Consider the following 24,526-nt stretch of genomic DNA (forward strand, 5'->3'; position numbering starts at 1 on the left):
GAATCCTCCTCACCACTCTGGTCTGCATTTCTCCTCAAGTTCATCTCCTAAAAGCTTTGGGGCACTCCCAGCTGAAGCTCAGCCCTGAGCAGGAGCTGCCAGGAGGATTTCCCTTGTTCCTTGCACAGCCAGTGCCAGGAGCTGGGAGTGCTGCAGCTGCCAGAGCTGCCCAGGGGGCAGTGAGAGAGATTCCTAAATCTGGGCTCCACCGAGGCTGCAGAGGCAGGAAGGGCCTGCAGCCTGATCCCAGCTAACCCTGGCTCAGTGCACACACATTTCCCAGGAGCTCAAGCACATTAAAAAAAACTCCATGAAAACCAAACCCAGCAGAAGGCCCAGTTCTCCTCCTCCTCCTCCCCTGGGCTCTGCAGTTACAAACCCATCACTGCACTGTCACAATGCTGAACCCAAACCAAAGGGCTCTCCTGGCACACGTTGGGCACTTCCCAGCACACTCAAGACTTCCAAGATTACAATACCAAAAAATACAGAACATTTCAGAACCATATTATTTTAGGACAAATATTTCAGACAGTTTTAAATAACAAGTCAAAGGAAAATGAGACATTTGTGGACTCACATGAACAGAAGGGCAGGAACCTAATGACCAGACAGACAAAAACCCCTGAAAATTACTTCCCCTGTTCTTCCCACCCAGAAACATTTCTGTTGCCCCTTCCCCAACCAATACTAAATCCAAAGAAACTTTGGAATTTTACTAAATTTATTTTGGGATCTAAGGGAAAGGAATGCATTGGACAGGAGTGTTGGTGATACCCAAATAGAAACACCAGTCCCACGAGGGCAAACTGCTAACTGGGACTTAGTGTCCTCTACTGTACTCTAGGTTATTCAGTCAACTCTTAGTAAAAAAATGAAATAAAATAGTTAAGTCAAAAGGAATTGAAGAGAAATTCATGCTCTTGCTGTGGATCTTCATTGATTCCCCACGTAGGGGTGTAACATGACAAACTACCTTTGCAATGGATAAAAAACCAGTTTTGGAGTCTCTGCACACGCTGTGTGAACGCCCTCAGCAGCTTCTGGAAGCTGCCACATCCAGGCAGGCCTCTGTGCCCACCTGGAGCAGATCCTGCAGCTCCTCCTGACACGCCCAGCTGGCCACAGAGAAATCAGAAGCTGATTTTGTAGCTATAAAGAAATTTATTCAGGGATGAGACTTTTCACTACTGGACACCAGACTCTAAGCTGGCTCCCGGGATCTAAGTCACGCTGTTCTTTGGACAATAAATTCAAGTTGCACTTACTGTCCTAGTTCTCAAAAAGGAATGATGATGCCAAAAAGAACCAAGAACTATGACCTAATTGCGTTAGTTTCAGCTGAAGCCATCTTCCATCAGAAACCATAGGATCTGATACACCAAAGTTCTCCCTAGGGATGTGGATGAGTAGAGTAGCTCAGTGCTTTGTAACTAGTACTGCTGTATTGTATCAAAAACAAACAAAAAAAGGAAGTTTAAGGGCACGTGCAGCCTCAGCTCCTGAAGCACTGCCGGCTGTGCCACGGCTCGCCCAGTCAGCCTCTTCCCTTGGAAAAAAGTAAAAAATAATAATAAAAAAAATCACCCCCCAAACAAAACATCACCAATTCCATGCTGGTTCCACAGGAGAGAGTTCCTGCCGAGGGCTGCTGGGGGCCTGGCTCACTCCTTGGTGTCCTGCTCCTCACCCTCCTGAGCCCCGTCCTCGCTGGCCTCCTTCTCCTCCTTGCTCCGCTTGTTCTTTTTGTGCTTGTGGCGCCGGTGGCTCTCGCCCTCCTCGCTCTCGTGCTGCTTCCTGAGTGGGAAACAGGGGACAAAGTGACATCAGACACAGCCCTGCCACAGCAGGGACCAGCGATGGGCACAGGGGCTTTGATCGCCACCAGTGAGAGCCACCTCAGCAGTGCTGAGGGCATAGCGGGGATTTTTGGGATGCATCAGCACTGCCACACTGCCACTGTCACACTGCCACTGTCACACTCACTGCCACTGTCACACTGCCACTGTCACACTGCCACTGCCACACACACTGCCACTGTCACACTGCCACTGCCACACACACTGCCACTGTCACACTCACTGTCACACTCACTGCCACTGTCACACTGCCACTGTCACACTGCCACTGCCACACTGCCACTGTCACACTGCCACTGTCACACACACTGCCACTGTCACACTGCCACTGCCACACTGCCACTGCCACACTGCCACTGTCACACTGCCACTGTCACACACACTGCCACTGTCACACTGCCACTGTCACACTGCCACTGCCACACACACTGCCACTGTCACACTCACTGCCACTGCCACACTGCCACTGTCACACTGCCACTGTCACACACACTGCCACTGTCACACTCAGACACTGCCACTGTCACACTGCCACTGTCACACTGCCACTGTCACACACACTGTCACACTCACTGCCACTGCCACACTGCCACTGTCACATACACTGCCACTGTCACATACACTGCCACTGTCACACTCACTGCCACACTGCCACTGTCACACACACTGCCACTGTCACACTGCCACTGTCACACTGCCACTGCCACACACTCACTGCCACACTGCCACTGTCACACACACTGCCACTGTCACACTGCCACTGCCACACTGCCACTGCCACACTGCCACTGCCACACTCTCTGCCACTGCCACACTCTCTGCCACTGCCACACTGCCACTGTCACACTCACTGCCACTGTCACACTGCCACACTCACACACTGCCACTGTCACACACACTGCCACTGTCACACTCACTGCCACTGTCACACTCACTGCCACTGTCACACTGCCACTGCCACACACACTGCCACTGTCACACTGCCACTGTCACACTGCCACTGTCACACTCACTGCCACTGTCACACTGCCACTGCCACACACACTGCCACTGTCACACTCACTGCCACTGTCACACTCAGACACTGCACAGCCACTCCTGGCAGTGTCCACAGGCAGCACCTTGCTGTTCTTCCCCTCCTGAGCGAGCTCCAGCAATTCTGACACAGCACAGGGGCTGAGAGGAGGAGGAGTCCCAAACCTGAGATGTGTTTGAAACTTTCACTCCTCTGTAGGTGTGTGGGAAATCCCTGCAGAAGAGGCAGCAAAGGGATCAGTGGAGTGAGAGAAATGTGGGTTCCCCATGGGAGGCAGATTCTGTTTCTACTTCTGCTGACTCACACCTGACCTGGCTCTTCACTGGCTTCATGCTTTGGAACTCCTTTATCTCCCCCAGTTTTCCAGATGTGGGGGATAGCTGGGGATGTTTCCCCAGGATTTCTGTGATGTGGGAGCAATCCCAGGCACAAGAGGCCTGAGCAGGCTGTGCATGCCCTGAGCCTGTGCCCTGCCAGCTGCTCCATGCAGCCAACACAGCCCCAGGAGCAGCTCTGCTCCCACCAGGAAAAGGGCAGAGTGCTGCTTTGGCCCCCAATAGGAGGAGATTTTCTGCTGCTTCTCTCACAGGTTCAAACCACAGGAGCTCTCAGGAGCTGACTGTGGTGTGAAGGTGGCAGAGTTAAGGCACAGCCCAGAGTACAGGAACAAGCAGATAAATTTATCCCAGGATAAACTGTGACTGTGCAGGCACAGCTCCATGAGCAGGGACAGCACCAGGTGTACAGACCAATTGTTAGCACAGCTGGAATTCCAGTTTAGCAGCAGACACTGAACTGGCTGAACCTGGCTGAAAAGCTCCTGGCTTCAAGTAATTTTCTGGCTGGTTTAATAAATGGTTTCACAGCCATTAAAGGCAAGAAAAATAGGGAAAAATAAAAGGCTGCTGCCTCTCCACAAAACACCTTCAGCCACCTCGTGGCCGATGTGTCAGTGGTTTATGCTGGGACACTGGGACTGTCCTTTGAAACCAGCGTCAGTGATTTCCTGCAGACTGCTCAGTTTGCAGGAAGCTGGAAATGAAACCCTTTCATCTGCAGTGCCTCAAACAGGCTCAAACCTCAGTGTGCCTCAAGCAGGGAATACCAGAAGGTTTGGGTTGGAGGGGACCATGGGCTGGGATTCCTGCAGTGAGGTATCTACTCCAAGGTTTCAATTCTGAGGAGAGGAAGCTGAGAAATAACCCTAAAGCCAATGGCTTGTTTGTCTGATACCAACTCAGCTTCTAGTTGCTCTGTATTAAGTTTTTATTATGGTCTTAGTCTTTCTTCCTATCATTTTGCTTCCAACCCTTTAGCAATTGGTCCTTCCTTGAAAACTTACTCATCTCCTTAAGGATAAAAACAGCCTTTTTCCTCCAGTCACTACATAGGAGTTTTTCTGATACCAGCTTCAAAATAAGGGTAATTACCTCCAGAGCTGACAGGAATTTCCCCTAAAAGCAGGGAGTTGACACATCAAGAAAATAGAGCAAGAACAAGTCATTAATGGGACGTGAAGTGACACAGGACCTGAGCACAGCACCTGCCCCAGCCCAGAGAGCAGGGCTGTTGCTCTGCTGGGGACTGCTCTTCCAGGAAGATCATCTGTGGCAAATCCATTTTCTGCAGAAAAGCTGTGATTTCAGGACATGCTGCTGTGCCCCAGAACTTTCACCTTGGTGCAGACCATCACCCCCTCACTATCAGGCTCTGGGCAAGAGCTCTGCTCCTCCTGCTCCAGAAGCAATTTCTGAGTGCAGGCAGAAGGAAGCTCTTCACAGAAGGAGTGGCTGGGCATTGGAACAGGCTGCCCAGGAAGGTGGTGGAGTCACTGGAGATGTTTAAGGAAAGGCTGGATGTGGCACTCAGTGCCATGGTCTGGGTGACAAGGCGGTGTTGGGTCACAGACTGGACTCGATCTGTCTTTTCCAACCTGATTGATTCTGTGAGCTTTGCCCTGGTGCACAGGAGCAGCAGGACCAAAAGCTGACGCTGCTGTCATGGCCTTGCACCTCCTTTGTGTGTGCTATCATTAACATGGGAGCTCTGCTGGGAGGCTGAGCTCAATCCCTCCTTCACCACTGAGCAGGAACTCAACCCCAAGCTCTCCTTTCCGCGTCCCAGAGGTTCCTCCTGCTCTTGGTTCTCGGACACAGGGAGCTGGGATGAGCCAAGCTGCCATTCCACCCCAGAACACGCATTCCTCACTGACCTGCGGGAGGATTTGTGTTTGCTGCCGTCGTCCTTGTCGCGGTGGCGGCGCTCGCGGTGCCGCTCCTCCCGCTCGCGGCTGCGGTCGCGGCTGCGCCGGTAATCGCGCTCGAAGTCGTAGCTGCGCTCGCGGCTGTAGTAGCGGTACCGCTCGTCGTCACTGGGGGGACAAGGGACACATGGGCACAGGGACACCAGGCAGGGCTGCGACCGCCCTCACCGGCAACGTCTGGCACCTCCTACTGACCGAGGGTGCTCCTGAACCGCCTGCACCAGGAGCACACAGGAGCGCACAGTGCTCCTCCATCGCTCCCTCCCTGCTGCTGGGGTCCCTCAGCACAGACACCCCGATAACCTCCCACCCTTTGGTGTAAGGGGTTCTTTTCTTCCCCACAAGCTCAAAACATCAAACTGTGAGTGCAGCTTTCTGTCTGCACCCCTCTACCTGCTCAAAGCACCTCATTCAATCGCCAGGAGTGGGCAGGGTGTACCCCAAACTGAGACACATCCCACACTCCCCTCTACATCCTCCTGGTCAACTTCTGAAAGCCAAAACCCAAAGGGTTAACAGTGCCCCTGTGGGAACAATACTCAAGACCTGGGAGAAAGGATGTCACAGACATTGTTCTGACACTCCTGGAAACAAGCTGGACAAATAAATGTCCAGGATCAATCAGCTGGGAGTGCTCCAAAGGACTGCAGGGCCACTTGCCCTGCTTTGACCTGCACCAGGGTGCTCCACACCAGCCAGAAATGCCAGCAATGTGCTCAGGAGTGCTGATCCCAGACCTTGGCTCCAGCATGGACCAGGAAGTGGGGGAGTCTGAGCTCTTCCAATTTTAGCAAGCTTGTCTTCTGTTCTCTTCCTCCCCCCTCCCATCCACAGTGCCCAAAAGCTTATAAAGAAAAAAAAATATTAGGAGTACACTGCCCTGTTTGCTCTCTCCCTGGGCTGGGAAGCTCCCCAGCAGGAAGTACCCTGTGCCAGGAATGCACATTCTGATCATGTTTTGAATGACTATTGGCATTTCTGAGCCTGGAGCCTGCAAAACACCGACGCTGCTGCTGACTGAACACCAAAGGGATGGGTTTGGGGAGTATCTGGAGCCCAGCCTCCACCTTAGATGAACACAGGGAGGCTCCAAGGCTCCTGCTCTTTCCCAAGTGCTCCCAGCACTGCTGTCAGCTGAGGCCACAGCAGCTCCCACCAAGGTGGTCTCTCCAGTCCTGCTCCCATTTCCTGGCTGACTCCCAGGGAATGGCACTCCCAGCCCCACAGGAGAGCGGAGCAGAGCAGGCTGTTTGTCCTTTGATCTGACAGTGACATTTAGAAGACAAGAAGCAGCAGCTCCTGCAGCCAGTGCTTCACACTGAGCTGTGAAACACTGAGTAAACACAGAGGGGCTATTTCATTGACTGGCCTCGTGGGAGAGCAAGAGGAACTGGTTCTGCTGGATTTAAACAAAAAACCCCAGACCCAGAGACAGGAAATCAGCCAGTGGCACAGCTCCCTGTCTGTGCTGTAGTTATTGATCCAAAGGAGCTCTTCCCCAGACATTCCAGAGAATTCAGCTGGTGTCCTCTATACCCAGCCCTGAGGTGGCCCAGGAGCACAGGAGGGCAGCACTCACTCGTTGTATTCACTGGTGGTGGGGGCAGCACTCACTTGTTGTATTTACTGTGGTGGGGCAGCACTCACTTGCTGTATTCACTGTGGTGGGGCAGCACTCACTTGTTGTATTCACTGGTGGTGGGGGTGCGGTCCCGGTCCCGGTCTCGCTCCCTGTCCCGCTCCCGGTCTCGCTCCCGCTCCCGGTCCCGCCTGGAGCCCGAGTACTCCCAGTGGCTGCTGCTGGAGCTGCCCGTGCCCTTGTCCACCGTGGTCACCCAGGGCGTGTGGGACGTGGAGATGGGGGGGTAGCTGATGAAACCTGAATCTGCAGCCAGAGAGCAGAACCTTCCATCATCCAGAGCATGGCCAGCACCCCCTCTGTCCCTCCCTTCCCAAAGATCCCCTCTGGCAGCAAAGCTGGATCCAAGGAGATCATGGCCCAGCTCCCTGCTGTCCTTCCCCTTCTTTCCCAGCAGGTTGCTAAGAACAGGGAACTCCTCCCTGGGGAAGGCACAAGGCATTTGCAGGCAGCACTGCACAGCCTCTGTCAGCCCTGGGCCCTGGTCACCTGTACAAGGTCCCGCCTCCCACCAGGTACTTCCCTGCTCTAGGGTGGCACCTGGGAGGGCCAGGGACAGCAGCTGCCAGTGAAGGATGTCACCTGGGGAGCCCAGAGCCACCAGCATTTCCCAGGCAGAGGTGGCCAGCTGCACTGGTGAGGTCATATCCCAAAGCAGCGCCACATCTGGCAGCACTGCAGGCTCCTGTCCTTGGGAAGGGTGGCACTGCCACTCCTCCAGTCTGTCCTGCAGGGAGGCTCTGCAGGGCTGCCTGTGCTCCCACTGCTCAGCACAGCCAGGAGCCACTCCTGGTCACTACAGGACTGGGAGAGAACTGGGGCTGCACCAGGGAAGGGAATCTGCTGAAATCCTGGTACTGCCTCTCCCATTGTTAAACCACAGGAGATGGTGCCTGCAGCAAGGGAGAGGGTGAACTGGGGGAGGGATTCAAAAGCTTGGGGAGGAGACGCCAAACTCAGTAGTTGTAGATGGTTGTGCTAATCCCTGAGGGTGGGGAAAAGGGAGATTATGAGTGAGGGTGAGCACATGTGTGTGCAAACAGGCAGGAGAACACACTGCTGAGGCACTGGGGAGCTTCTCTGTGCTGGGGATCTGCCCTGAACAGTGACCTGGGCCTCAGCACTGGGCCACAAAACTGCATCCCCACACCTGCACAGCACTCAGAGCAGCACACTCAGCCTGTGCTCCTGACTGGGACCCTCTGGGGCCCAGCAGGAGCCTGGAGCTGGAGCAGGCATGGTGAGTGTCAGCCTCAGAAAAGCCTGGGCTGCCAAGAGCCAGGGGAGAGAGGAGAAGCAGTGGGATGTGTCCTGCCCGGTGCTCACCTGCAGAGTTGTAGCCAAAGGGAGGTGGCTGCCTGTTGTTGTAGCTGGCTGGCTGCCTTTGGGAGAGAAAAGGGGGTGAGTTACTGACATCAGGGACCCCACAGCTCTGGCTGTGCTGCAGCTTCACCCTGTTTTTCCTGGAGGCCTGTGGAGCATTCTTATGGGACTCCCACTACCAGAAATGCTCATGGGTTTTGCCACAGCTTCCAAACCTGCCATAATCCCACTGCTTGCCCTGGGAAAGCACCACTGCTCACAAACTACCTGGAGCACCTTCAGAGAAAGCATCTGCAGCAATAAATCATGCCATGAACTACTCTAGGCTTTACCCAGATTTTACTGGCTCCTTCCCGTGCCTTGAATATGACAAATCCAGGTGAATGCACAGAGGATTCCTGACAGACTCTGCTCTCCCCCACCCCAACCCAACACCAGACCATGCATCTCCAGCACTGATTTTTGGACCTGTTCTCCTCCTCTCTTCCCTCCAGGGCAGCTGCTCCCATGGTGTGATCTTACCCAGGTGTGGTCTTACCCATCCAAGGTTGGGATGAGGAGAGCTGGTGGTGGTGCCAGAGGTGGTGGGAACAGCCCTAGACACAGAAGGGTAAATCAGCACCAAGATCTTGCAGCTTCATGACTGCTGTTCACAGTTAAAAACCATTAAAGCATCTTTTTTATGCTAAACAAGGCCCTGTTTAAAATAGAGTGATTTTCCTTCAGGATAGGATCTCCTCCCCAAATTCACACCCTAAAGCTCTGTTAGTTTTGTAGGGATATAGGAAGAAAAACAAAGCAAAAACTACCTTCTATTTTGGCTTATAAATACTGGACATGAGATACATCAAGGAGTAGCAACTAACTCTCATAGCCCTAGGGAGGAAAAGTGGTTCTTGGGATGCAGACATGTTGCATTCTTATCAGAATATAACAATCAAGTTATTCTGACCTACAGATTTGTGTCTGTAGGTCAGAGTAGAAGATAAGCAGCTCAGGTTCAATGCTCATTTGGAGTTTATTAATCTTAAATTAGCTGTGCTCTAAACTGGTGCCATCCTATTTCATGTTACTTAGTCCAAATGCTCTGAACCTGTGTGATCAAAATTGCTGCTGTTACTAAGAACAAGGTAACACCTACCTGGAATTGGACCTGGAGGTGGCAGGCCTGTGGAAATAAGCAGGGAAAACAAGTGAGGACAACAAGGAAAGCATGGTCTCTCTGTACTGCATGGACTCTCTGTACCTCAAGCTAAACCTCAAATCACAATTTTGAATAAATCTCACATACTGGAGCAAACAGAGCAGGAGAAAAATTGGTGCTACTAAGCAGAAATTAGTCTATAAATTATATCAATTTTCCCAAACAATCTCTTTACAATTTAAAATGTTGCTGCTCTTTTACACTGGGAACACAGTTCCCCAGTGTAAACACACAAACAATTGATTTGGTTTTCAGAATAACTGAAAGAGCTGGAGAGGAGACCCTGCTGCAGTCTCCACTCCAGTGTGTCCAACTTGATTTTAACAAGCATTTTAATCTAAGGCAGCAGGAAAAGCTACCATGGAAAAGTTACTAGGGAAAAGAACCCTTGAGTGCTGCAGCAAATCCTCCTCAGGCAGGAGTCACTGCATGAAGGGCTCCTGGTGCTGCTCCAGGAGCAGCAGAAGCCCAGAGTGTGGCCCCCTCACTTCAGCCTGGTGTATTTAAGCCAGAATACAGAGAAACAGGAACCTGCTTCTTGACATTTATCAATAGAGCAAATGGATCAGTAGCACTGGAAGGTTCCCTCAGGGAAACAAAGCCCAGAGGTTTTTCTTTAAGGACCAGCTGCCATTTTTAGGTATTCAGGGCGAATATTGAATAGGCTGATGGAGACTAAACGAAGGCTGGCCAGGGGTAGGGATCTGTTCCCTGAGTGCTCACCCATCCCATGGCACTGAACCATTAAAGCTCTGCTTTGCTCCAAGCCTGGGACATCCCAACGGAGGTTCCAGGAGTGACCACATACCTGGAGGATGCAGGGGAGGTGGAACAGAAGTCACTGGAGGAGGAGGGTGCAGGAAGTGTGGAGGAGGAGGCCCGGCCAGCGGGGGAGGCGGAGGCCCTGCTGGTGGAGCAAACGGCTGCTGCTGAGGTGGCTGCTGGGGCTGGGAGGGCTGCTGGGGCTGCTGGGGGGGCTGGGGCTTACTGCCATGGTCTCCCAGCACCTTGGGGGGCACAGGAATGAGAAGAGAGTGTTTTAATTCCTCTGCTCCTGCAGCAGGGCCCTCACAGTGCTGGCAGCATCACCACAACAGGACTGTGGCTGTGCCTGAAGAGTGACCAAAATGCAGAGGCACCACAGTGACCTGAAGTGCAGCTGGCAGTGCTTGTGAGGGGGAGGAACAACAAACAACCCTTTCCCAGCAAATTCACACTCTTCTTGTTGACAAAATCTGGAAAACTGACTGCTAAAAAAATAAATGGACCACATAACCATAGAGAAAAACCCAAGGAATTGGGCCTAGGAAGGGAAAGGTTCCATGTTTAGGTTTTTCTGGCAAGTTAGCAGAGTTGGCAGGAGGAAGGTGGTTAAGAGAAGGGGGTTTAGCAGATGGTCCTCAGACCCTGCAGCTTCCTGCCTAGGAACCAACCAGAACATTGTGGTCACACACTGGGCAGGCGAGCCCAGAACTGAGACCAGCTTTAAACCCAGGTTTTCATTTCTTAGAAGGGACAAGATCCAATAACACAGCCCAGGCTCAGTCTGAGATGTGGGCTGCACCAACTGATTTGAGACTAAATGTTACTTTAAAGTACAGAGAAACACCAGGCCCAGGTACAAACCCACTGCAGATTTGAAGATTCCAACCCCACACTGGAAGGGAAGGGAATAACCCACAGAAGACTCCCAGCTACACACTCCTAGGAATACCTTGGGAGGGCTGATGATGAAAGAACTCAGGCCTTACCATTCCAAAGGGAAGACTGGTCCTTAAAGGACAAATCTGGCTCCTAGCAAGACCAAGTTTTTAACCCAGAAATTAACTGAGCCTGCAGAAGGGAACAATCCATGCACACACTCGAACAGGGTCAATGCAGTACCTGCTGCTCTGCAGGTATGAACTGGGAGGTCAGGAGCACACAGACATTTGCCCAGGGTTCACCAGAAGTGCAATACAATCAGCAATTTGTGAGGCAGCCCCTGCAGAGGCTTTACCTGGATGGGGTTTTCCTCCGAGGCGTGCTTGTCCCGGCGTCTCCCTTCCACCCTGCGGATTGTGCCTGCCTGGCCCCCGATCACATCAATGGTCCCACCCAGCTTCCTGGGACAAAGCACAGGCACCTTTTTAGGCTCAGAAGCACCACAAGGAGAGCAATTTTCCCTGCTGTCAGCAGATTTCTTTCATGCTTTCTTTCCCACCAGGGAAACACCTCTCAAATGGGGATGAGGAGCCAAGGAGAAGCCCATTTGCATTCCTGAGCAGGGGTGGGTTTGGGCTCTCTGAGCACCCAGAAATGTTACCCAAAGAACCACCACAAATAGATGTAAAAACAGGGATTACACACCGGGACAGAAATGCTCCCAAAATCCTCAAATCCAACAGACTGAGCAGAGCTTTAATGCTCATCTTTGAAGCACAGAGCTGGCTCCCAGACAAGGGGTAAAGTTGGGATGCAGGGCTGCTTTCTGCAAGGCAGGTGTGCAAAAGCTGTTTTGTGAATGAAGCAAAAGAAACATCCTGAGCCCAAAGCTCTGGCTCGTCTGGTGTGTTCTTCTGAACCTTTTGATAAAACCCCATTGATCTCCTAAGGGCCAAGTGGTTTCCCCAGCAGAGGCTGCCCCTCAGAATGACTCAGTTGTTTTACCACACATCCAGCAGCGTCGCACACAGGCTCAGGAACCAACAGCTCCTCTTATCCTCTGCCAAACTCGTAATCCACTTCCACTTGAGGAGGCAAAGATTAACATCGTGGGAGGAGGAATAAGCCAAGCAAGCACAAGCAATGTCAGCAGTGTGAGCCCTCAAAGCTGAGGTGTTTGCCTGGCTCCTTCCACTCCCAGAGATGTGTCCCATCAGCTGGGATCCAGGATTCCCTCCCTGCACCAAGGAGGGGGGAATGGACAGGCAGGGGTTGCACTGCTGGAGGTGACACTGACTGAGTGACCACAGCAGCTTCCTGCCAAGCTTAAAAGCTTCTCTTTGAGGCTTGAGGAGACTCAGATGTGGCCCAGGTGGTTCTCAGGTGCCCCCACTAAACACATGCTCCTCTCTTACCTGTTGGGAGGAGGCCCAGCCTTCATTCGTCCTCCCACCAGAGCCAAGAAGTCTGTTTTGAACTCTGTTTTGATGATGTTGCTTTCCACTTCTTTTTCAGCATTTCCTGTTCTTCCCTGCTGAACCTATGGAAGGAAAGAACACATGGGTGCTGTGCTCTTCTTTCAACTGAATGGAGCACCAGAGATTAACCCTCAGCAAAAGAAAAGGAACAATCACAGCAACCTATTCTTCAGTCAAGGCACAGCCATTTCTGTCAGTTAATGGCCATTCCAGCCTCAGCCTGCTGTCCACTGTCTCCCATCAGAAGCTCTGTTATGAGTTTATTAAACTCATATCATTTTCCATGGAATCACTAAGTCAAAACTGGAATGAGCAATACTTGTATTGACAATTTGGCTGAAGTTCTGATGGCCACCATGGACTCCTGCAAGGTTGATGGCCAAAGCAGTCTGCAAACACAAAAGGCAGCCACACCACTGCAGCAGGCTCCAGCAGTAAGCAAAACAACCCTGGGGGCTCAGCTCCCCTTCCTGCACTTCTCTCATCCAGAGGGTTTTCCAAGCCAACTGGAAATTCACTCCAGTCTTGCTGCTGTAGTGGTTCAAACTTGTCAGCCTGATGGAGCTATTCCTTCAACACAGAAAAGATTTTCAACAGAGATTTAATCTTTAAAGATTCGTTTTTGGATTTCAGCTTGTTGAAAGCACACAGAACAGCTCAGAACTGAGGTATCTCCTGCTCTTACACCCTCATCTCTGTGACTACAAACACAATCTCGGTTTTCCTGGAGCCAGGAGCAGGAGTCCCATGTCACCCACCGTGATCTTGTTCTCTGTGCTGATGGGAGGAGCAGGGTCCAGCCCCAGCTGAAGCCGCCGCTGCTTTTCACAATAAGCTTTCCATGTTTCTTCATTGAATCCATAATTAAAGTAATCAGAAAGGTCAGCACCTGGCAGAGGGAGCAGGAGTTAACACACAGGTTCTGCACACTTGCACTCTCAAGCTGTCCTTTAACTGCTTATATAAAGGGTTAAGGCAACAAAAGTTTTCCAGAGAGCCCAGCCTGTGCCTTTCCCTGTCAGAAAGCTGCGGTGCCCCAGAGGAGAAACTGGCTGCACCTTGGGTGGGAGGGGAACACGGCCTGAGCAGCTGTGGGAGCCCCTGGGACACACAGGACAGCTGTGGGACCACCTGGGACACACGGGACAGCTGTGGGAGCCCCCAGGACACACAGGACAGCTGTGGGAGCCCCCTGGGACACACAGGACAGCTGTGGGAGCCTCTAGGGACACACAGGACAGCTGTGGGACCCCCTGGGACACACAGGACAGCACCTCCACAGGCCATTGGGAGCTCCCTGCAATCATTTATTCACCATTTCTTCCAATTGTCCACATGAGCTGAGTGCTGGGCACAGCACAGGAGTGACAGTTCCAGCCCCCACCACAAAAATGGGGTGGAGCCACAGAACCTTTTTCCTGGCAGAACTAAGCCCACACATTCCCCTCCTGACCATCACTGCCTTTGCTATTTTGAGAGGAGATTCTGGGGCTCACCCGTTTCGTGAAAGGCAGCTAAAGTGGAAGGTTTTTACTGATGCATCCCAGACTACACAAGTAATTACAGTTCAGTCACAAGCCTAATTAGCCATCCCAGAGTGTTATCTCCCACTGCCAGCCTCCTGTGCAATGTGCTAATTCAGCACGAGCACTTCTGAATAACAGAGGTGACCACAAACTGCTTGCCAAGAAACCAGAGATGCAGGGGGGCAATCCCAGCTGCAGGAATTACAGGAGCACCCCTCCCACCTCCCAGCACTACAAAGCACCTCCTGCCCCGCTGAGGTGTCCCTCAAACATCCCCCAGGTAAAGATATTCCTACACAGACCAACTCCAAAACAAAGAGCTGCTACAAGAGCGAGGCAAAACTCTGCCCAAGCTGAGCTTGGTTTAACTGTGAGGTCTAAGCAGTGAGGCTTATCTCCTGGGCTGGCCACTCTTCCTGCTGTACCACCCAAACACGCAAACTGCATCCACACCGACTCAGCAACACAACATTTACTTGTCGATTTTATCAGCTTCTATTTCAGACCTCTATCAGTTCTTCCACACAGGATTTCTCCTTCCACTCCCTCACTCAAAGACATACCAAGCTGCTGAACAATTAACTGTAAATGATATAAACTTGAAAGGCTGTTGAGTAATGAGATACTTGCTATCTAAAATAAACTTACAGACCACACAGCTCTGCAGAAATCTTCCCTCTATTGCATTCCAACACTGTTTTAGGGCCAGCTGGCTCTACTCTGGTCCAGGGATGTCAGCATGGCCACAACCATGTCCACGCTTTAGCTTTGAACTTCACTGCATTCTTTCTAACTCATTTTCTTCCCATTCCCCTCTGTCTCACTTCGCAATCAAGGAGAAATCCCTGCAGAAGAAAAGCTTCTGTTCCATTCTGCCTGCACTATCTGCAGGGTGTTTCAGTGCTGGTTTGATACCTGGACATGCCCATGGAGCTTTCAGCACTGGAGTGCCCTTCATGTGGGCAGGAGGTACCCAGACCACAGCACAGGCAACCTCAGGAAAGCTCTACTTACTCAGCACAGCAATATTGCTGAAAGGTAAATAAAATACAGGGGCTGGCAGGGAGAATAATGATGGCTGAGAAAAGGCAAGTGGACTTTTTGTTTCAGTTGATATTTCATCAGAGCACATTTTATGAGTAGTACAGCAAAAATCTGGATGTCTAGTTCCTTCAATTACTTCTGTAACAGAAGAAAAACAGCAGCTGATTTGTAGCATCCTACAGCTGTTAAGAGGAGAAATCTCCCTCATACAAATAAGTGTGGGCAGCCCCAGAACCCAAATGAGGAGGGACCATAGGGACAACTGGGCTTGGCCTGGGGACACAGAACAAGCTCCTGCACAGGAAAAGGAAAACAAATATCAACAGCCAAATCCTGACCCCGTTCACCTGCCTTTAAGGCCAAACATTATTGGATTGGTATCAGTGCAATGTTCTCAGGAAGCAGGGAATTAATAAAATAGACCATTAAAAAAAAATAGCTGTTCCCTTTAGGGAAGTTCAATTACTACAATAAATGGAACCCAATTTAACATAGACCATGGCTTGTTCAATCAGTAAATGCCATTGACTGTCTAGCCAGGCAGCGGAGACTGAGCAACACACATTGTCCCAGCTTCCCTGTTCCCTGGCAACAATAAATGGACAGAAATTACATGTGGAAATCAAGAGACACAACTAGAGCTGCAGAAAATATTTACCACAAGGAACTGTGAGGCCTCACCTGGTTTCCTCCACGGTTTGTCTTCAAATGAATCCAAATCCACTTCTATCACAGGCAATCCATTTATATTCCCTGCGGCATCCAAGTCAATACCTTTGGGCTGCAACTTGGCTTTGGGGAGAGAGGGACTGTTACAACTTTTAATGCAATGCCTTTAATCCACTCATTTGCTCAGCAAATTATTCCAGCAAAAACAAAGCACTGCAGTGAATTAATCACCGGGTTTACAGCACGCAGGTAACCACAATCAGCTTTTTAATAAAAAGGACTCCAGTCACTCCATAAACAAACAGGGTGTGCAGCACCTGCAGCTGAACAGCAGAGAAGCAAATTCAACCCAGATTGGTACTAGAGACAGAGTAAATCATTAGGACATGCACGAAATTTACCCCAAATGAAAATAAAATGAAATCATTTTTCTCCCCAGGCAAAGTAACTATTTTCCCCTCCCAAGACAGACCCATTTTCTCATAACAAGAGACTTTTTCAGGATCACTCTTTAGCAGACTAACAGGAATTTGCAAAAATCTTTCAGGTACAAAACCTACAAGGGGAATTTGTTCTTATTTTCTCAATCAGAAGAAATTCATTTGGATAAAGCAATTAGTGGAAGGGAGCAGATGAAGCCCATGAAAGGACAGTCTCATATATGTGGAAGGACAGAATCCCAGACTCAATTTACAGCAGAAACTAAACTGAATTGGTGGTGGAAACTAAACTAAACTGGTGTGGAAAATTTCAGCAGCCAAATAAGCACAGCTGTTACTCAAGGCCAGAGTTTGTTTCTTTTAGAATCTCACACTGCAAGTGGCTCAAGACACTGAGTTTCCGTCCTTCTCCAGAGCTGCAATGCTCAGCCCCAGTGCAACAATATATTTTGGAAATATTCTGGGGTTTTACTATAAAAGTATCAATCAATTCATTTTTTCCTAGTTTAAATAGAATTATAATCACCTTGCTCAGTGATGGGTAATTAAATCACTCCATTGCATCCTGCCCCCTCAGACTATGCTAGGAGCACCGATTTTTAGGAAATGCCTTTCCTATTGCTGGTTTACACTAATTCTATATTCTTTTAAACAGAGCAAAATTTGCAGCTGCTGCAGCTGTCAGTACTGGGTAGGTGAAATACTGGAAAGGTGAAGGATAAAAATAACAGCAGTACCTGAAGCTGATGCTCCATAGCCTCTACCCGTTTTTAAGTTTAGATTCATAGGAGTTCCCCTATTGGAAAAGAATCACTACGTTGGCATTTGAACAAATTACTCGGCTAAAGATTCTCATGCAAAATATATTCAAGCCCTGACACCCTTCAGGAGATGCTTTAGTTCACCTGGGTTTGCTATTCAGAGTCATCCATCAGAGTGAAACCACCTCTACAACAAGAGAAGGAAATTATCCATAAAGTGGAAAAATTAGAATATGCAGCAAAGCACAGGTAAGTCATTTGTGTAAGAGGAAGGCTGCTAGCAGCAAGCAAAATGCTCTCTCATTATTTTTATTCAATGCATATTAGGTAGAATTGTAGAAAGTATAATTTCCTGCTTCTCAAATACAGCCTTGCCATTTCTGAGCCACAAAAAAATCAAGATAGCTGGAAATTAGTAAATTCACAGCTTATGCAAATTCTTAGCAGTACAGATTTGGTTCTGGAAGATTTCACAGATGAGTTAAACAGAACTTCCCACCTTTGATTCTGCCCCAGGGAGCCCAGGAATTAGTAAGTTAATTTTCCAGCAGCAGCCCCATGGATGATCATTCCCTTTTTACAGATGGATTCTCCAACAAGCAATTGCAGCAGAGCTGCCCATCAGCTCCTGAGCCCTTTGTGGTGTTCTGGCCACTGTTCCCAGGAGCCAGAGCAGCTCTCAGCCCATCCCTTTCCATGCCCACATGCTGGATCCCTCAGCCCCAAACCCCCAGCAGTACCCACATGTAGGACGGTGCTCCTGTTTTGATGTTGCCAATTGTGACCTTCACATCATCGTCATCGCTGTCACTGTCACTGTCATCCTCATCATCCTCACCACTGGGAAGGGCCTGCAACAGCACAGACACACAGCAGCTCATCAATACACACAACTTGAGAATTCTCCAGCACAGCCAAATCTCAGGAAGCTTCCTGAACAGCCTTCAACAACAATGGGCAGCTCCCACAGAGAAACTGCCCCATCCTTTGAAGATTTGGCCCTACATGAAATTTGGAGTAATATTTGTGAACCTGGGGAAGGTTTAGCTCCGTTCTAAAAATTTCACCACGTCCCTCAGTTCCTCTGCCCCACTCTTTTTGAGAGCTGGGGCTTTTCTCACACACCTCCTTCACAAGGGCCATGGTCAAAGTACACAACCACAAATGAAAATCACCAAAATACATTCACCAGGTTTCACCTAAGAACCTCAAGGCAAATATTCTCTCACCACAAATTCTGTGGTAGGGAGCTGCTAAGGAGTTCGGTTTGTCTGATTTAGCACAATCAGCCCCCAAGTCACTTCACTTTAGAGATGTGACTCAAGTGCAACCCCAGTGCTAGGCACAAAAGTAAAGGAATAGAAAAAGAAATCTTCCAGCTATCCAACAAGTGCAGTTTTGTGAGAAGCACGAGCTGAATTAGCACCTCACTCCACATGAGGAAGGCATCCCTCACCCTCCCTCCTTTTCCACAGCACGTGGGTCTGTCAGAACCCTGAATGAACCCTCTTGATGTGGCAGAAAACAAACCCATCAAAGAATCCAGGAGAGGAGGGTGGGGAGAAGCAACCTTCCTCCTCCTCCTCTTTTAGCACTGAGCCAACCAAATTGCTTTCTCAGAGGCCTGAGCCTGAACCAAAACTGATTCCCAGCATCTTGGGCTTTCTATCCCAGTGTTTCCCATATTTTTACACGTCCTGTCTGAGAAGTCACACTGAATACTGAGCTGGAACACATCATGTTCTGCTCTTCCTGCCAGACTGCAGCATCAGAGACCCTGATCTGCCTCCTGAGAGGGTATGAGCAGAACCTGCACCAGGGTTCCCTCCCCGCCACTCAAGGCAGGATGACAAGACAAGGTTGTTTCTGGACCTAGCTTTGGGCATGGCTGGCAGTACATCCCAACACTGCAGATATCAGGTATTGGGCAGTAGGAGGATCTTTACACTCCCTGCTTGTCCCCAGGAGTGCTGAGAAGCACAGAAACCCCCAGGCACCGTGGGCAGTGGGACACATACGTGCTGGGCCATCTCTCTGTCCTCGTTGTTGACGGGCCGGCTCTCCTGGGGAGCGTCCTGCAGAGGGTGAGCAGACTCTGTGTGCCTGGAGGAGGGGACAGAGAAAACAAAGTGACCATGACACAGAAGAGAAAGTGAACAAGCGCAGCCTAGAGAGTCACCCCAACCACTTCTAAAGCCTTTGCACAGGTGACTTTCACACAGTGCTCTATTCTTCTTGTGTGTTTGTTCTGCTGGCATTTGCTCAACTACGTGACAAAAAAAAATCCATCTCCTGGCTTGGCTTTGCTTTTGCTGGGAAGAATCAGTTTCACACATCCAGAGAGAACCTGACAGCACTCAACAGCTCAGTGGCAGCTGGCTCAGCTCGGATTTGGCACAACCACAACTGATAAGAATAAGACCATAATAAGCAAAATTTCACCTCCTCCTTAAGGATGCTAATAATTACACATGCATTTAGTCAGCAGCAAAGGCATCTGTCCCAGAGAAATTAAAGAAAGAGTGATTTTAGTGTTTCAAACAAATAGTTTACAGTAAGTAGTTAAAATTCCAAAAGGAAAAGTTATGGGAAAAATTATGCACCTGTTCTTCTCACTCATTACAAATTAGACCCGATGAAACAATGGTCAGGTTTGGATTTAACTCCAGTTCAAGAGTTTGTACAAATGTTAACATTGTTCATTGCACTGGCCAAGCAAGAAAAGTGGAATTGATGTACACATACATGAAAAGAATGTGCCAAGTGTTACAGAAATGAAATACAGAGAGCTCATCTGTCTCTAATGTCATAGGTAAAGCTTAGTAGAACTTCCAAATGATTCTGAGTTTTTTCAAGAGAGACAATCAGAACAGCCCAAGCCAAAGAAACCCAATTCTCCACCAGTGCTTTGTGGAGTTGTTGCTATTAATTTAAAATCCCACGTTGGAAAACAAACATCCACAGGATTGTTTTCAAAAACGAACAGGCAACATCTCACAGGAATCCAAGCACTGGTCACATTAAAGCCACTTCAGAATGACAGAAGACACCATACAAGAAAGGCAAAATAACACAACTCAACTGTTACTGAGTGTAAAACAAAGAACAAACAATCTGAGTATAACTGAAGCCCCATTTTGGGGAAGTCCCATACACAAAGAAATTCATCAGGCCAAGATCAAAAAGAGGGCTGAAGGTTGGGCAGCTGATCAAGCACAGGTGCCAGGGGAGCCAAGTTCCTGATGCGACACCTGCACACACTGTCAGGTATAAAAGGCAGCCAAGATGTCAGAGGGAAAATCAGCCTCCAGGTATTTCCATGCTGCAGACACAGGCTGTGACATGAGGACCAAAGCAGGGTCCACTGGAGAAAATCTCTTTGATGGATTCAAACACTTTTTGCCCAAACCAAGGAACTCAGGATTGACCTCCAGCCTGAATCTCCTTCAAACTCTGAGATTCTGTGTTCAGGAGGAGTGACAGGTGTTACCTTCAGCTTCAAGTCACATGAAGCATCTGTGGGTGTGCATTAAAATGTATGAGCTGGAGTTCAGAGAGACACCTGGGAACCAGGAGCCTTTCCCTAACCTCCCTGCTTCCCAGGAATCAAGCAGCTGACAGGTCCCCAGCATTGTTTGGGCACAGAAAAACGTGGCAGAGATTTCACCTGCCCAGAATGCCAACAGAATCCTGGGCACTGCTGGCAGCACAGCATCCTGCTGGCCTCTAACACATCCCTTAGGCTTGGGAGTGTCAGTGATGCTGCATCCCAAACTCTGCAGATTTCTGCTCCCTGGCTGGGACAAACACTCCAGACAAGCCAGCAGTGCATCCCTGGAGCTGCAGCTGCTGACAGCAGAGCTAACAGAGTCATTTTTCTTAAAACACCCCACAGCTCTTCATTTAGGCAGATTCTCATTGTGCAACAAAGAAATATGGGGAAAAAAGTAAAAAGAGGGGGGAAAAAAGGACAGCCAGCATGGCCACTAATATTCCTTCTCCCGACATTTTGCAGTTATTGGAGACAGTTGCTAGAAGTTCAGATTTTTAGTCCTGCTTGTAAAGTAAAATTAAATTCAGATGAATGTGACAAGGAACAGCAGATTTATGTAAAGCAGCTGTAAATTTCTGTCTAAAAGTTGTTCCTCCTCACAAAACTCATTTGATGTTTTTAGGTAACAATCTACCATGTCTTTCACCACTTGCTTATTTGAACAAGCTTTCATATTCCTTAAGCACAGAAGTAGGACAGTATCTGTAACAACCTCAGCATTCCAGACACTGAACCTACAATGACAACAAACCCTAAACTGAACTTTGGAAGGGGCTGAACACACACAAGCCCAGTGAAAACCAAGCCTTCTGAAAAATGTTACATTTAAAATGGCAAACAGGTAATCCTGTGCTGAGACCAAGCTTTGCTGGTGCAAAACACACAGCTACAAATGGAGAGGGAATATAACCCAGGACAGACAATCCCTTCCACACACAGAAAGCCAAACTGATCATTGGTTTTATCTCCGAGTCTTACCCACACCACTTGACAGATCTCACAGAATGTGCTGGTGTGAGCAGCTCAAGATTTTAACCCAAGCTCAAGGTTTTGACCTTTCCCAGACTAAAGCTCAGGCCAGTTTTACCAGTGCCAGCCTAGCAAAAAGCCAGTCCTCAGGGCATCATTCTTCCCAGGAAATTAAACTGGAAAAAGAGATCTGGTTTGAAACTAATTGCTGAGAGAAAAAAAGGGCCAAAAGTTAGCTCTAAATCAAACCAGTCCACTCCTCCAGTTCGGCTTCCACATCCATAAATGCCTGCCACCCCCATGGGGGCAGCTGGGGATGATCCCATGGGATGGGGAAAGGACAGGCTGCTGTTCCTGGCAACAGCACTGCTCCAAAGCACTCACCAAGCTCTGCTCAACAAGGCTCAATCCTTACACTATGTATTGTTATGGTGAATAAACAGCCTCAGGACTCACCCAGAAATTGGTCCATCTTCTTGCTTACCAGTGGTGTCATCTGCAAAAACAACAGTAAGAACAAAGGAATTATTCAAGTGAAAGGAAAAAAGCTAAATTCAAGCACAAAAGGCATCACAGGTACAGAAATACCCAGCAGTACCAAGGCACTGTAACCTCAACACTCTCTTTTCAACTAAGCTCAACTAGAAATAGAACTACTAAAAATCAACCCAACCCAACAAACACCATCCATCTGCAGAGGTGATGTCTCATACCAAACCAAATTCAAAATGTGTATCCTAAGTCTCAGAGAACAGAGACAACTATCAGGTAGGAACTGAAGTCACCTATCAAGGTCTTTATATAGAATTTTAACGTGCCAGGGAAGAAGAAACATAAAAGCATTCATGTGGAAAGCCTATGGGGAGGACAAAGACGTTTCAATAAAGTCCTGTGGTTTATAACGGCCACATCCCAGCCCCGTTAGCCCAACGGTTCACAAGGTTTGGGTGATTAGCGAACTCAAACTCTTAACAAAGCATCTCGTTAACCTCTCTGCACCAGTGTTATTGATAAAAGGACAATACCACGCCGCCACCCGCCCAGAAGAGCCGCTCAAGCGCTCCTGAGGGGGGCCGGGGGCGGACGCGGATCCCTCTCCAGGCCCGCGGGCAGAGGCCGGTCCCTTTGAGGAGGCCCAGGGAGAGATGCTCGTCCCTCCTTCCCTCCCTCCCGCGGGGCCGCCCCCGGTCCCGCACGGCCCCGCAGCCGGGGGCGGCCCTGAGGCAGGGCCGGGCCCGCTGCCGGCCGGGCCCCGCGCTGCCCCCGCGGCCGGCGGTACCTACCCCCGTACAGCCAGTGCTCCTCGTCCTCCTCCGCCTCCAGCGGCGCCGCGCCCGACACGGCGCCGGTGGCCGGCGGCTCCAGCTCGGTGGCCATGGCGGCCGCGGGGCTGCGGGGAGCGGCGGCGGGAGGGAGGAGGGAGGAGGAGCGGCGGCCCCGCTCGGCTCCCGCCGGGCCCGGGCGCGGCGCTCGGGCGGGGGTTCGGCGGCCGCGCTACGGCGCCGCCATTGCTCCTTCTATGGCGGGAGGGGAGGCGAGACCCCCGGCGTGGGCGCGCAGGGCCCCTGAGCCGCCCGCCCCGCGCTGCCGGGCCCTAGAGCCGCCCGCGGTGCTCCGCCGGGCCCTAGAGCCGCCCGAGCGCCCCGCAGGGCCCTAGTGCCGCCGGCCGCACGGAGCCGCGCTGACGGCCCCGCCGGGCCCTACCGCCGCCCTCAGAGCCCCGCCGGGCCCCGGCGCCGCTCGCCCCGCCCCCCGCCAAGCCTGCGCGCGCATGCGCGGTAGGGGAGCGCGGCCCCGCTCGCGGAGCGCTCCGCTGAGGGCGATTTGGGGCTCTCGGCCGTCGCCGCGGGTCCCGCCGCGCTGAGGTGGCGCGGAAAGGAGCGCGGCATGCGGAGAAGGGCCCGAACGGCCGCTGTGGCGCCTCCCGCTCGGAACTGCCCGGGAAGGACGTGAGGAGTCCCGCAGGATTGCCGAGGAGGCGCCGGGAAGCACAGAACGCCGCTCCGTGTCACGGCTGTCAGTGCTGCTCCCGAACGGCTGGGGACGCATTCGGGTCTGTCTGGGTGGGGTTTGCATCTCCCAGGTCCGGCTGTGCAGGTCCTCGGTGAATGCTAAACTTCAGGGCCTGGAGATGCAGCGCCTGAGGCTCCTTCTGCAGCGCCGCCGGGGAGCTCCTGTCTGAGCATCACCCTCTCCTCTCCCGGAGCCCTTACCTCCATCAGTATCACAGGGAAACTTAGAGCAAGCTGATTTTCAGCACTGATTCTCACAAAAACGATAGAGAATCCTGAAGCAAGTTACCTTTTCCATGCACTAAACAGTTCCAGAAAAATCCCGGATTAAATCCCTACAGTTCCGGTGGGGCTGAGGTGCATTCCTGCTCCTTGTGCCCTGCTGGACCCTACACTGGGAATGCTGAATGAATACTCACCGTGGGAACTGGAATGGGACATCCAAAAGTCACCGGGAGTTGATGAGGTCCCTGGTTATACCAGTGAGATCTGTGATTATACCAGTGAGACCGCTGGTTATACTGATGGACTCAGGTTATACTGATGGACTCAGGTTATACCGATGAGATCCCTGGTTATATCAGTGAGATCCCCGGTTGCACTGATGGACCCAGGTTATACCAGTGAGATCCCAGGTTATACCAGTGAGATCCCTGGTTATACTGATGAACCCAGGTTAACTCTGCAGGGGTGGGAAAGTGCTGCTCACCAACAGGCCTCAGCAGTGCCTTTCCATTTTCCACTCTTTTCCATTTACAGCAAAACCCAGAATTCCTTTTGCTGCTCTGTTCAGACGCTTCACTGTCAAAAATGTCCAAGGAGATCGTTATAGAAACTGTCGAACCAGTAGTTTTCAGTTACCCCTCCGGGCTTGCACACCGTATAATTTACAGTAAATACAGATCAGTCATCACCTTTTGATTAATATTTGCTTTTTAATTTTAAATTCTTATTAGTCTGAGAGCTACTGTAATTCCTCTTTCCAATTTTATTACCTATCCCATGGGACCAGCACTGTTGTGAAGAAGTGTTTCTTCTCTAGCCAAAATCTCAGATTATATTTATCACTGAATACAGATATACAAACCTATTTTCTGTAGAAATTT

General features: G+C 50.5%; 1 protein-coding gene across 2 annotated transcripts; it reads right to left on the minus strand.

Moving 5' to 3' along the window:
* Positions 1-470: 470 nt before the first annotated feature.
* On the minus strand, positions 471-23,173 carry LOC115914831 (pre-mRNA 3'-end-processing factor FIP1-like). Of its 2 annotated transcripts, none has more exons than XM_030967616.1 (16): positions 22,692-23,173; positions 21,865-21,904; positions 18,905-18,989; positions 17,631-17,737; positions 16,863-16,921; positions 15,698-15,808; positions 13,205-13,335; positions 12,384-12,508; positions 11,324-11,429; positions 10,133-10,331; positions 9,262-9,288; positions 8,659-8,716; positions 8,124-8,179; positions 6,839-7,043; positions 5,108-5,266; positions 471-1,797 (listed from the first exon to the last, which is right to left on the minus strand). In XM_030967616.1, the coding sequence occupies exons 1-16, from the start codon at positions 22,783-22,785 to the stop codon at positions 1,665-1,667; spliced, it is 1,695 nt and encodes a 564-aa protein (XP_030823476.1). In that variant the 5' UTR covers positions 22,786-23,173; the 3' UTR covers positions 471-1,664. The 2 variants fall into 2 exon arrangements, with proteins under 2 accessions (XP_030823476.1, XP_030823478.1); XM_030967618.1 differs by lacking the exon at positions 22,692-23,173 and adding an exon at positions 22,434-22,544.
* Positions 23,174-24,526: the final 1,353 nt, after the last annotated feature.

The sequence above is a fragment of the Camarhynchus parvulus genome, chromosome 4A, assembly GCF_901933205.1.
Source record: "Camarhynchus parvulus chromosome 4A, STF_HiC, whole genome shotgun sequence".
In the NCBI taxonomy this organism is placed as follows: domain Eukaryota; kingdom Metazoa; phylum Chordata; class Aves; order Passeriformes; family Thraupidae; genus Camarhynchus; species Camarhynchus parvulus.

Bases quoted from the DNA above. Each gene is read 5' to 3' on its own strand.
- LOC115914831 (XM_030967616.1), bottom strand. From the start codon at position 22,785: ATGGCCACCGAGCTGGAGCCGCCGGCCACCGGCGCCGTGTCGGGCGCG. The intron at 17,738-18,904 runs GTATGTGTCCCA...GTGCTGTTGCAG, and splicing joins ACAGAGAGATGGCCCAGCAC to GCCCTTCCCAGTGGTGAGGA. The intron at 5,267-6,838 runs GTGAGTGCTGCC...TTGTCCCCCCAG, and splicing joins ACCACCAGTGAATACAACAA to TGACGACGAGCGGTACCGCT.